Source organism: Gymnodraco acuticeps, unplaced genomic scaffold (assembly GCF_902827175.1).
Source record: "Gymnodraco acuticeps unplaced genomic scaffold, fGymAcu1.1, whole genome shotgun sequence".
In the NCBI taxonomy this organism is placed as follows: Eukaryota; Metazoa; Chordata; class Actinopteri; order Perciformes; family Bathydraconidae; genus Gymnodraco; species Gymnodraco acuticeps.
The window spans coordinates 1,051,910-1,064,933 of NW_022990510.1; the positions used below are offsets into that span (position 1 = coordinate 1,051,910).

Consider the following 13,024-nt stretch of genomic DNA (forward strand, 5'->3'; position numbering starts at 1 on the left):
ACCACACAGTGTTGGATTTTGGACTGGGGAAGAGGAGTGTGACTTCTTGCCTGGGTGCTTAGGAAAGTATTTTATCCAGTGGCCTTCATCTAATGTTCAGCCCTGCACTGCGTGGGAGCACTTGGTGTGCCCAAGTTCAGCTGTTTGCCTCAAAAAACTTCAGACCGAAGATGAAGCAGGGAGTTTTCTTTTTCCAACACAATAAAGGAGTCTCTGATATCACTGGAGGACATTCCCTCTGCCAAGTGGAAAGGGATGATGTCTAGCATGCCATGTCTGGCTCTCACAAACAACAGTCTCTTTTCAGCTGGTACTCCGCCTAATGTCTTTGGGGCATTCAATAATTTGGCTTTTAAAATGTAATTCAACTCAAATTAAATTGGATGCCATATATTCTCACTGAAAATGACTAAGGTAACAATCATCGTATTTTTGACTTACTTAAAGGGGACCTATCATGCAAAATGCACTCTTGTACGTCTTTTCACATGAATATGTGTTCCCGGTGTGTCAGGGAACTCACCAAGTCAGAAAACACAACCCTCTCTATTTTCCTCCATACCCAAATCACTAAAAACGGGGCTGCAACGGATCTGATACAGACTGATCCAGATTTGAACACTGTCCTGACGTCAGGACGGTGGCGCTATGGCTATTGGTCAATTCTCCACCTATCAGGGGAATGAGAGGTTGGGCCACGGCCGGCCATTGCCGCTCGAAAGCACTGGAGACGCTGTAGTACATATGCCAGGCCTGTAAGTGGCGCTGTAGTAATGCTTTTATGGATTTAGAAAATGATTTTATTGATTTAAAAAATAGTTGTATGTATTGATTTAAATTGACATGCATCCGCTAAGAAAAATAGTCCGTTGTTACTGTTTGAACTAACGTAGCAACGGCAGGAACTGTTTCCATAGTGTTTTTGAGGAGCTTTTTGATTACAGCGCTGGAAAGAGCAAATAGAGTGAAATGAGGCATGGCTAAAATGCAGGATCTGTTTGGTATTTTGAAAAAAAAACTATATTTATAAACTTTATATAGGTATGGCCCTACAATATATTGTTCAAATATAGCATGATATGTCCCCTTTAAGTATCTTTGCCTTCAAACAGTGATCAGAAATGGGCCTGAGGTGTTAACATGTGACAGAATCTGTTTCTGTGGGACTATTGCAGCTGTCATATCTATGATCCAATACACCAGGACCACGTCTCTGAAACCAGGAGCTGATGGACCAACACAATACCAAGAAAGCCTGACCATAAGACAAATACTGGTGCCTGCCCCCAGGAAGTGGGCCAGCTATTGAAGCCACTATCATAGTGGCCAAATGGTGGAACGACACTTCTGTTCTAGACCGTGACTTCATTCGGGCCCAAAAGGACTCTCCCCATTGACATACATTTGGAAAGAGACGTCTCTAAATCCGCGTATAATTTCATTGAGCTAAATAACTACCCAGAACTAAAAATGTGCCCTTATTCAAATAACATGGACTTTTTGAATCTACAGTCGCTCCATTTTGGATTCCTGCGCCACTGAGCAGCTCTCATAGGAATGGCCATTGTGTCCAGTTCTCTTTGCATATCCATGATATACACACCTAATACCCAATTTGGACATACTTTACATCATTTTAAGTCAATGGTTACATGTAACCTTAATGTCTATTGCGTTTTAAAGCTGCATTTTTGAAAATGTTGGGTGTTTGAACAACAAGCTGAAAACCAACATTTGAAAATGTATCACCTTATAAATCAGGCTCGGCTTTTAGCCCTCTGATGTGGCTGCAAACTCTGCAAAGTTTGTGAGCATAAAACCTAAAGAAGATATTCTGTGTGTCACTTACACGCCGCGAGGCAGCGTTCTGCCGCTGTGGTCGGACCCCCCGGGGCCCCAGATCCTGTTGTCAGGGACGGGCATCCCGCGGTTCTCACTCTCACCCACAAACAGAGAGTTTATCACCTGCTGGCGAGAGCCGTCATCGTCTGGGAACGTCCCTCCACTGCACACAGAGAGGGGGGGTTAGAGTGTCCAGGTGTCTAGCAGCAGTGTGTGTAGTGATAGTAGCATTGGTAGTAGCAGTGATTTTGAGATGCTTATTCTGTAAGTGTTTCACTGGGTTGAAGATAGGTAGATAGAATGCATGTGCAGACACAAAGGACAACTTTATGGGCCTGGTTATAGCCTTAAAGGTGGGGTAGGTAATTTTGGAGAAACCAGCTGGAGTGCGCTAGAATTTGAAAATACACAGCCGGAAAGAATCTGCCACTTCCTCACAGAGCCCCTCCTCCAACACACATGACCAATGAGGGCACGAGATAAGTTTGTGCCCAGATGGGAGGCTGACAGGCAGGTAGGCCATCCAGTTACTTTAGCCGGCTCAGATGATTGGTCGTGCTTTTTACAGTATTACGGCTTCCACAGATGATGTGTTTTTAATGGATTTTTTGTCAAAGCACTTCAGATATTCATTGCTATCGGGATGTTAAGAGCATTCCATGGAATATAACAAGTGTATCTCGAGCCGGTTTCTCAAACTTACCTACCCCACCTTTAAGGTCTAAACTAAATGTCATAACCCAAAGGATCAGAGACAGCCTAAATGCTAGCCTCCGCCAGATGAGAGGGTCCTTTATTATTCAAACATCACGATGAAGACATTTTAAGCCTATTTGGGTGAAATTCTGCTGTTTGATTACTTTACTTATTCAGTTATTTTCTCTTACCAAGGTACTGTTGGATACACTTTATTGTTTTGTGTGTGTGTGTTTTCTGTTCTTCTTTTAACAGTTAACAGCAAGCATCAATGGTCCTGGTAAAATAACCGATGATGCAATGAAAAACACTTCTGTAATATATCATTTAGGTGCACTTTACGCCTGCTGCAAGTGGCCATAATCTGTGTCCGTTTCTAAGAGCATCTTAAATTAAGATGTTTGGAAGACAACTGTTCATTTTATGAGCCAATAAAGCACACACATATTATTATTGACACTGCAGTAGATTAAATAATGTATTATTGTAGGGGCAAACACATCTACAGTATGATGTATTTATTAAAAGTAAAACTATTATTTCATTAATCAAAAGTGCACTCTGACTATGGTTGATACACCCCTCACTGTATACTGGGCCTGTGGTATTTCTAAATCCCAGCAGTTAGTGATGTAGTTGCTGATCTGGAAAATGAGAAACATGAGAGCTGAAACCATTTTGAATAATGAACGAACATTACAGACCTCTGCAGTGTTCCCTTAAATTGGGGGCAAACTTTTATTAAATTGACAAAACGTCCATCTAACACCAGATGTCACTGCAGTTTGGTTGAAGCTTAAACTATGATCTATTAATTAGACCGTTTCAGGTTGATGTCCTATCAGATATTTAATGTACGGGGGCAAACACTTAACAACGTCCCAAAACATTTCCATTTGGAGAAACATCTTCATCAACTTGACAACATGTGCAGCGTTTACTAAAAGCACTGCTAATAAATAAAAAACGCCCCCTGTCACCGTTGGTCAAAGTTTTGATGCTAACAAGGTTAATGTCAATCGCCAAAGTAAATAGTTGTACAGTAATGTTAAAAGTCAAGTGTATGCATGTCGATGATGCATTAACATATAAAACACTGATAAGCCAGGGATAAACCAGTATAAGTGTTGTTAACTGGCCAATGCCACCATTCTGACGCCGATCATCGATCTCTATGATACTGTTGGTTGACTAATCGTCGTATTTGGGCTCAATATTAAATATTGCCCAGTTTTCTTAATACTGATTAGATGGGCAAGCACCACATAACCTGTATTTACCCCCAGTCCAATAGAGTGGCGAAGTCATGCTCATCTACTTCCGCCCCATGGGACCTTATTTCTGAAAAATTATGTATTGAAGTCAATGGAGAGAGAAAACTTATTTTTTGGTCCCGTTTGAATTGTGCCATGAATTACACATATGATGTTTGTCAATCTTAAAAAATCATTTCCATGTAAAAAAAGTCACAGTTTGTCTTAAAACTGTTGAAATATAAGACTATGAAAAATACGCAACTAGAAAGACTACAAATCCCAGAGTCATTACCGTTACACATTACACAAGTGTGCACCAAAAAAACTGTGAAATGTTGGACAGAGGAAAGCATTGCCACCTTACAGGCATGTTTGGACTGCACGGATTGGGATGTGTTTTATAGCTCATGCTCTGATCTCAATGAACTGACGTCAACTGTCTCATCCTACATATCATTTTGTGTGGAGTCTAACATTCCTTGTAAAGACATTACCGTCTTCCCTAATAATAAGCCGTGGGTCATGAAGGAACTAAAGAGTGTTATAAATAGAAAGAAACGTATATTTTATACTGGAAATAGTCAGGACAAAAAATAAATTAACAGAGAATTAAGAAATGAGATAAGAAAATCTAAAATAGCTTATAAGGTGGAACTCAAATACAGCAGTGGAGATCTTCGGGAACCCTGGAGGGGAATCAAATCAATGTCCTCCATCTCCCAGGGTAACAACAATGACAGGGCTAGGAATCCCATTAACATTGAGGGAACAAATGAGGCAGACCTCCCCAATGCTTTTAACATTTTTTATTCTCGATTCGAGAAAAATGATTTCTCCATAAACACCTCAACCCTTAGAGAGTCTCTCTCACCTATCTCAGACATAGTCATTGAACAGGATGATGTTAGGAATCTCTTAAAACGAGTCAATATTAGGAAGGCCCCAGGTCCTGACCATATTTGTGGGCGTACACTCCAGTATTGTGCTAGCAAACTCTGTGGTGCTTTCCAACATATCTTCCAACTGTCACTTGAGAATAGCCAAATTCCTGATATGTGGAAATCCATCCATCCATCCATCTTCTCCCGCTTATCCGTGGTCGGGTCACGGGGGTAGCAGTTCCAGCAGAGAGCCCCAAACTTTCCTTTCCCTGGCCACATCAACCAGCTCTGACTGGGGGATCCCAAGGCGCTCCCAGGCCAGCGAAGAGATATAATCCCTCCACCTGGTCCTAGGTCTACCCCTTGGTCTCTTCCCAGCTGGACGTGCCTGGAACACCTCCCTAGGGAGGCGCCCAGGTGGCATCCTAACTAGGTGCCCGAACCACCTCAACTGGCTCCTTTCGACGCGAAGGAGGAGCGGTTCAACTCCGAGTCCCTCCCGGATGACCGAACTTCTCACCTTATCCCTAAGGGAGACACCAGCCACCCTGCGGAGAAAACCCATCTCGGCTGCTTGTATCCGCGATCTCGTTCTTTCAGTCATGACCCATCCTTCATGACCATAGGTGAGGGTAGGAACGAAAATGGCCCGGTAGACAGAGAGCTTTGCCTTCTGGCTGAGCTCCCTTTTCGTCACAACGGTGCGGTAAAGCGACTGCAGTACTGCTCCTGCTGCTCCGATTCTCCGGCCCATCTCACGCTCCATTGTTCCCTCACTCGAGAACAAGACCCTGAGATACTTGAACTCCTTCACTTGGGGTAAGGATTCATTCCCTACTTGGAGTGGACAGTCCATCGGTTTCCTGCTGAGAACCATGGCCTCAGATTGGGAGGTGCTGATCCTCATCCCAGCCGCTTCACACTCGGTTGCGAACCGATCCAGTGAGTGCTGAAGGTCGCAGACCGATGAAGCCATTAGAACCACATCATCTGCAAAAAGCAGTGGTGCAATCCTTAGTCCACCGAACTGCAGACCCCCTCCCTCACGACTACGCCTCGAAATCCGATCCATGTATATTACAAACAGGATTGGTGACAAAGCGCAGCCCTGGCCGAGGCCAATCCTCACCGGAAATGGGTCCGACTTACTGCCGAGGACCCGGACACAGCTCTCGATTTGGGTGTACAGAGATTGGATAGCCCTGAGTAGAGACCCCCTCACCCCATACTCCCGCAGCACCTCCCACAGTAACTCCCTGGGAACTCGGTCATACGCCTTCTCCAAGTCTACAAAACACATGTAGACCGGATAAGCGTACTCCCAGGCCCCCTCCAGGATCCTTGCGAGAGTAAAAAGCTGATCCGTCGTTCCACGACCAGGACGGAATCCGCATTGTTCCTCCTCAATCTGAGGTTCGACAATCGGCCTGACCCTCCTTTCGAGTACCTTAGAGTAAACTTCCCCGGGGAGGCTGAGTGGTGTGATGCCTCTGTAATTGGCACACACCCTCTGATCCCCCTTTTTGAAAAGGGGAACCACCACCCCGGTCTCACACTCCTTCGGTACTGTTTCCGACTTCCACGCAACGTTGATGTGACGTGTCAACCATGACAGTCCCTCAACACCCAGAGCCTTCAGCATTTCTGGGCAGATCTCATCCACCCCTGGGGCTTTGCCACTGTGGAGTTGTTTGACGACCTTGATCCCCCGTCATACTCCAGTTCTGCCTCTAACATAGAGGGCGGAGTTGTCGGGTTCAGGAGTTCCTCAAAGTGTTCCTTCCAACGCCCTAACACTCCATCAGTTGAGGTCAACAACGTCCCATCCTTACTGTACACAGCTTGGATGATTCCCTGCTTCCCCCTCCTGAGGTGTCGGACAGTTTTCCAGATCAACTTTGGTGCCACCCGAAAGTCCTTTTCCATGTCTTCTCCGAACTTCTCCCACACACGCTGCTTTGCCTCGGCCACGGCTGAGGCTGCTGCCCTTCGGTACCTTGCAACTGCCTCGGGAGTCCCCCGGGATAACAAATCCCTGAAGGCCTCCTTCTTCAGTCGGACGGCTTCCCTGACCACCGGTGTCCACCAGGAGGTTCGAGGGTTACCGCCCCTTGAGGCACCTAAGACCTTGGGACCACAGCTCCCCGCCGCGGCTTCGGCAATAGAGGCTTTGAACACCGACCACTCTGGTTCAATGTCCCCAACCTCCACAGGAATGCCCGAAAAGCTCCGCCGGAGGTGTGAGTTGAAGGCCTCCTGAACTTGGGCCTCCTCCAGACGTTCCCAGTTCACCCGAACTACACGTTTGGGCTTACCAGGTCTATCCAGAGGCTTCCCCCGCCACTCGACCCAACTCACCACCAGATGGTGATCAGTTGACAACTCCGCCCCTCTCTTTACCCGAGTGTCCAAAACATACGGCCTCTGGTCCGATGATACGATAACGAAATTGATCATGGACCTTCTGCCTAGGGTGCTCTGGTACCACGTACACTTATGAGCATCCTTATGTTCGAACATGGTGTTTGTTATGGCCAATCCATGACTAGCACATAAGTCCAGTAACAAACCACCACTCCAGTTCAGATCAGGGGGGCCGTTCCTCCCAATCACGCCCCTCCAAGTGTCTCCATCATTGCCCACATGTGCGTTTAAGTCTCCCAGCAAGATTAAAGAGTCCCCTTCAGGAGCCCCATACAGGACTCTTTCCAGGGTCTCCAAGAAGGCTGTATACTCTGAACTTCTGTTTGGTGCATAAGCACACACAACAGTCAGAGTTTTCCCCCCCATAACCCGCAGGCGTAGGGAGGCGACCCTCTCGTCCACTGGGGTAAACTCCAACAACGAAGCACCCAACCGGGGACTTGTGAGTATCCCCACACCCGCCCAGCGCCTCACACCTTGAGCAACTCCGGAGAATAATAGAGTCCAACCCCTATCCAGAAGTAAGGTTCCAGAGCCGACGCTGTGCGTAGAGGTGAGCCCAACCAGATCCAACTGGTAACGCTCCACCTCCCGCACAAGCTCCGGCTCCTTCCCCCCCAGAGAGGTGACGTTTCACGTCCCCAAAGCCAGCTTCTGTCACCCGGGTCTGGTCCGTCGAGACCCTCTGCTTTCACTGCCACCCTTCTAGCAGCGCACCCGACCCCATCGCTGTTTCCCGTAGGTGGTGGGCCCGCGGGACAGAGAAGCGGAGGTGTTGCCCATGTTGCCTTTTCGGGCTGTGCCCGGCCGGGCTCCGTGGCAAGCCCAGCCACCAGACGCTCGCTGACGAGTCCTCCTTCTGGGCCTGGCTCCAGAAGGGGACCCCGGGATACCCGTTCCTCCGGGACGGGTATACTCACTTCTTTGCTGTTCTTTCATGAGGTCTTTTGAACCAATCTTAGTCTGACCCCTTGCCTGAGACCAATTTGCCATGGGAGACCCTACCAGGAACACAAGGTTCCAGACAACACAGCCCCCAGGTTCATCAGGGCACACAAACCTCTCTACCACGGTAAGGTGCTGGTTCTTCAGAGATATGTGGAAATCCTCAACTGTAATTCCCATCCCTAAGAAGCCTCATCCTAAAGTCCTAAATGACTTCAGACCGGTGGCTTTAACGTCATTGGTAATGACATTTTTTGAATAAATTGTTAAAGGCCTTAAAGGTCATGTCAGTAATAGGTGGTGAACTTGATCCACTACAATTTGCGTATCAGGCAGGGAGAGGCTTAGAGGATGCAAAGCTTTTTATACTACACACCCTCCACAAACACCTTGAAAAGCCACAAGCCCACGCTAGGCTTTTGTTTGCTGACTTTTCTTCAGCATTTAACACAATGCAGCCGCATCTCCTGGTAGAGAGCCTATTATGTCATTTTAAACTGCCCGATCAACTTGTTTTATGGATTTTAAACTTTCTAACTAATAGAGAGCAGAAGGTGTCTGTAAATGGACGCCCCTCTGACTCTGTCATCATTTCCACGGGCTCGCCTCAAGGATGCGTTCTTTCGCCCCTACTTTTTATAATGTACACTGATAAATGCAGGAGCATGCAAGACAACAGCTACCTGGTTAAATTCTCTGATGATACCGCCCTCTTGTCCCTCCTTAGCGGCTCAGAATCAGGCCACGAGTGTGCTCTTGCCGATTTCATTTCCTGGTGTGATGACAGTTTTCTGGATTTAAATGTCTCCAAAACCCAGGAATTGATCATTGATTTTATATGTCACAAGGATGTTCCTAAGGAGTGCATCATACACAATGACAAGGTAGAAATTGTCACATCATACAAATACTTGGGCATCGATGACCACCTCAAATTTGATGTGAATACTGAGTGTATTGTGAAGCGGGGTCAACAGAGAATGCACCTTCTTCGCAAACTGAACTCTTTCTCTGTCAGGCCTTTCATTCTTTGTCGTTTTTACCAAGCATTCATTGAGAGCCTTATTTGTTTTTCTTTTATCTGCTGGTTCCATAGCCTTACACTGAAAGACAGGAACAGCCTGAACAGCATTGTTAAAACCTGCTCCAAGATCATCGGCGTGAAACAGAGAGACTTAAATTCCTTCTGTAACCAACAGATTCTGCGGAAAGCAGAGAGCATTCTGAACTCTCCAGGTCATGTTCTTTCACATGAATTTCGTCTGTTGCCATCAGGGCGTAGATATGCTCTACCTGATCAAAGGACTAATCGCTTTTCTAAATCATTCATCCCTTCTGCACTCAAACTTTTAAACTCTTGAAAAGGCTTTTAACTTGATTATTTATTTATTTATTTATTATTGTGATGCTTTGAACTATTTATAGTGTAAATTGGAATTATCCACATCTGTGCTCCCGGGTGTATCTGTGTTTTCTTCTTGTATGTTCCTGCCTGTGTACATGACATAAGCTGCTGCTCATAACCAATTGCCCCTTGCGGGATTAATAAAGTTGTTGATTGATTGATTGTTACTCACCAAAACCATGTAAAGCCGGTCCCGCATGCTGGCTCTTACGGAACCGACTAACTCCCCTTGTGTGTATGTACAGTTCTCAACATGGCCAGACTTGTAGTGATTTTCACCTATTTTAATACGTTTCACTTCATTCTGAAAGAAAGAGCGGAAATGTGCTAACGTGACGGCCATCTTGGTGTTGGTGATGTGTGCAAGACCAGAGATGTAGTTCATTGAGCGCTTCACACAAAAAAATGTGTTACTTCACAGTTTTACGGCACATTTAAAAAAATTTGACTTGCAAAATTATCTTTTAAATTGACAAACATCATATGTGTAATTCGTGGCACAATTCAAACTGGATCGAAAGATAATCTTTCTCTCTACATACTTTTTCCAAAATAAGGTCCCATGGAGGTCTCCCGGAAGGGGAGGGACTTCGCCTCTCTATTAAGCAGATATTTTCCCCCAGAAATGGGCGGGGCCATGACATAAAGGGAAAGTTGCTCTCATGTATGTAGGCTCCCTGCTTTGTAAAGTCAGTCGGAAACTTCTCACCAACTCCCTCCTCTGTGACCATCACACCCCTAAATTACTTTTCACACTGCATCAGAGCGCTCTGTTTCCCAGTGCACCCTAAACGCCTCCTTATAAGGTGTTTTCCAATTACTCTTACAGACAGACAGAGAGAGAGGATCCTGGAACGCCACAAATGCAAACAGAAGCCCATTATTTCTATCTATATAAATATGAACCGTGGGGGGGGGTCTTACCTCGCCAGAGTGAGGCCGATGCCATTATCAGCAAATCTAAACAGGAAGGAGAGAATATTATCACTGCGACAGTCTGAGGTCTCGAGAGGAAAACACACACACACACACACACACACACACACACACACACACACACACACACACACACACACACACACACACACACACACACACAGTCAGTAGGCGATAGTTTTTATTAGATGGGGGGAATCTGACATCAACAACCTGAGCTATATGAAACTAATAATGAGGATTCCCTGCAGAATTAAGCTAAATTGAAAGTTGACCACCTTCACTCAACAGACATTATTCACTCAGTTATTCATCAGTGTTAATATCACTATATTAGACCCTCCAGAAAAACGCAATTATGCGATCACATCATTTACCGCATAATCAGCAAAATGGCGCAGATTTTTAAAAGGGCGCATAATCCCCGCATTTTTCCACACAAAGTTGAGAAAAAAAAGTTAACTCGTCTTGACGTGAAGTAGTGATGATGATGATGATGATGATGATGATGATGATGATGATGATGATGATGATGATGATGATGATGATGATGATGATGATGATGATGATGATGATGATGATGATGATGATGACGCGACATCATCAGCTCCCGCATCACAGAAGGTAAACGTGTGGAGCTCACACGAGAGAGAAAACACCAAGATGAAAAAATGTAATCCATCTCATTTACCGACGAACATTTCTGCTAAAGACCGGGCAAAGCAGTTCCCCGATGTCTCGCACGAAAGTGGGGGGGAAACTATTCTGCACCCCGTGCAACTCGTGTTGGAGCCATAGGTTGGAGCATAAGAGAACATCGACGGTGACGACCCACTTTGATTCATTCAAACATTCGAAAATGCTTTCTGCTGCTGCGGACAAGAAAGCCAAACAACTCACGTTCACCGAGGCATCAACCTCCAAAACCCTTTCGAGGGCTACAAGAAACGAGGTGAGAAGCCTACAAGATTGAAGCTGGTCAGATAACGAACGAGTAAATGAAAACAGAATGAGGCGGAGAAGTGTGTGTGTGTGTGTGTGTGTGTGTGTGTGTGAGAGAGTGTGATTAAAATAGCCCTATTGCTTTTACAATAAATAAACATTGAATGTGTTTAATTGAATAGTAAAGGGGTGTAACGTGAGTGGCAGGTTGTGTGTGAGAGAGAATAAATAAAAAATATATATTTTGCATATTTCGCAACTTTCCGCATATTTCGCAACCTCCCGCAATTTCACCGCATAAAATCACATAAAAACCCTGCATGTTTAATCGCATAATCAAGGATTTTAGCCCGCATAATTAAGGATTTTTGCTCACGTTTTTCTGGAGGGTCTACTATATGAATGCATTTATACTCACTGGCAGTCGTCCAGCCACACGTCACCCCCCCTCAGCCAGGCTCCATGGTCCTGGTTCTTATAGGCCACAAAGTGGTGAATCAGAGCCGGGACCCTGGGTTTGAAGGGATCAGCATCCTGGTGGGGGCCGTACCTGAAAGATGTAACACATCACACTGAGTGGAGAAAGACAGCGTTCACTGATAGTTATTTGATTGTTTTTACCATGACCATGCTATGTCTTTGTATGCTGCTGCAACACAAACATTTCTCAAATTGGGATCAATAAATTACTTCTTATCTTATTTTACATCTATTGTAAACGTATGTTAGTGCTGTAAATACGCAGGGCTGCAGAGAAACGACAAATAATCTTACTGTGTGTATGTCTGTCTACATTACATTATATTTAGCTTTTCAGCAAAGCAACTGACAATAGGTGCAATAAAACATAAAGATTCAAACGCAGAACAACAAGAAAAATGCAGATATATTCCCCACAAACCAGACAACCATTGTTAGTGCTGGTGCAATTTTTTCAAATAGGCTAAACTCTTTAAGTGTGCTTTTGTGTGTGTTTGGTTTAATGACCAAGGTACAAGCAAAACTAGTGGGTTATGTAGACTTTTCAATTAGTTTTAATATTACAGGTCCCAGAGTCCAGCTTGAAACAACACATCGATCAACTCTTGGTCTCAGCTGCTGTCAGGGGACCAGATGTCCCACTTTGTGCAGAATGCTACCCGCACAAAAGGGCATAACGTAGGCACAAGTACAGCATGGAGTTTGTCACTGTACTCTTTTTCTACTACGTGCATTATAAATAATGTTGCTTTAGATAAACAAAAGAAGAATGAAAAAAAATCTTCCGTGAGTGGAGCAGAACTTTCCTACAACTGTGGTTCTTTGTTCCTAAGTGCATGAGTTCTCTTTCAGAACTTTCCTTGACCTAACGTTGTTTTTCTTCAAAGTTAGGAAAAGTGTTTAGGAAAAGACAATGAAAGTCATATTTGTGACTATTGGACCATGCTGCTAGTTTGTTATAGGATGAGAAGTCCTGACCTGGCTCCAATCAGAGACAGGAAGGGTCTCTTGTCCTTGTCGTTGGCCTCGGTGGTCTTTACTCCATTATCAAGGATCATTCCAGCCTGGAAAGAAAGAAGACAAACCACTTGGTCAGGCTTTACAAGAAACCCAACTAGGATGTTAAAGAATAAAACATTATGGAAAGGCTCGTCATTATGGAGGATATAAGCACAGGTGGAGCCCTTTACTGGACTCTATGGGTACTACCCCTTGAT

General features: G+C 45.0%; 1 protein-coding gene across 1 annotated transcript in view; it reads right to left on the reverse strand.

Moving 5' to 3' along the window:
* Nucleotides 1–13,024, reverse strand: part of cemip (cell migration inducing hyaluronidase 1) — a gene marked incomplete in the record, with an annotated part of 278,643 nt that overhangs the window by 43,148 nt on the left and 222,471 nt on the right. Inside the window, 4 exon segments of the mRNA XM_034226980.1 lie at nt 1,850–2,005; nt 10,374–10,409; nt 11,746–11,877; nt 12,786–12,871. Of these exon segments, the coding sequence (XP_034082871.1) occupies nt 1,850–2,005; nt 10,374–10,409; nt 11,746–11,877; nt 12,786–12,871 (410 nt within the window).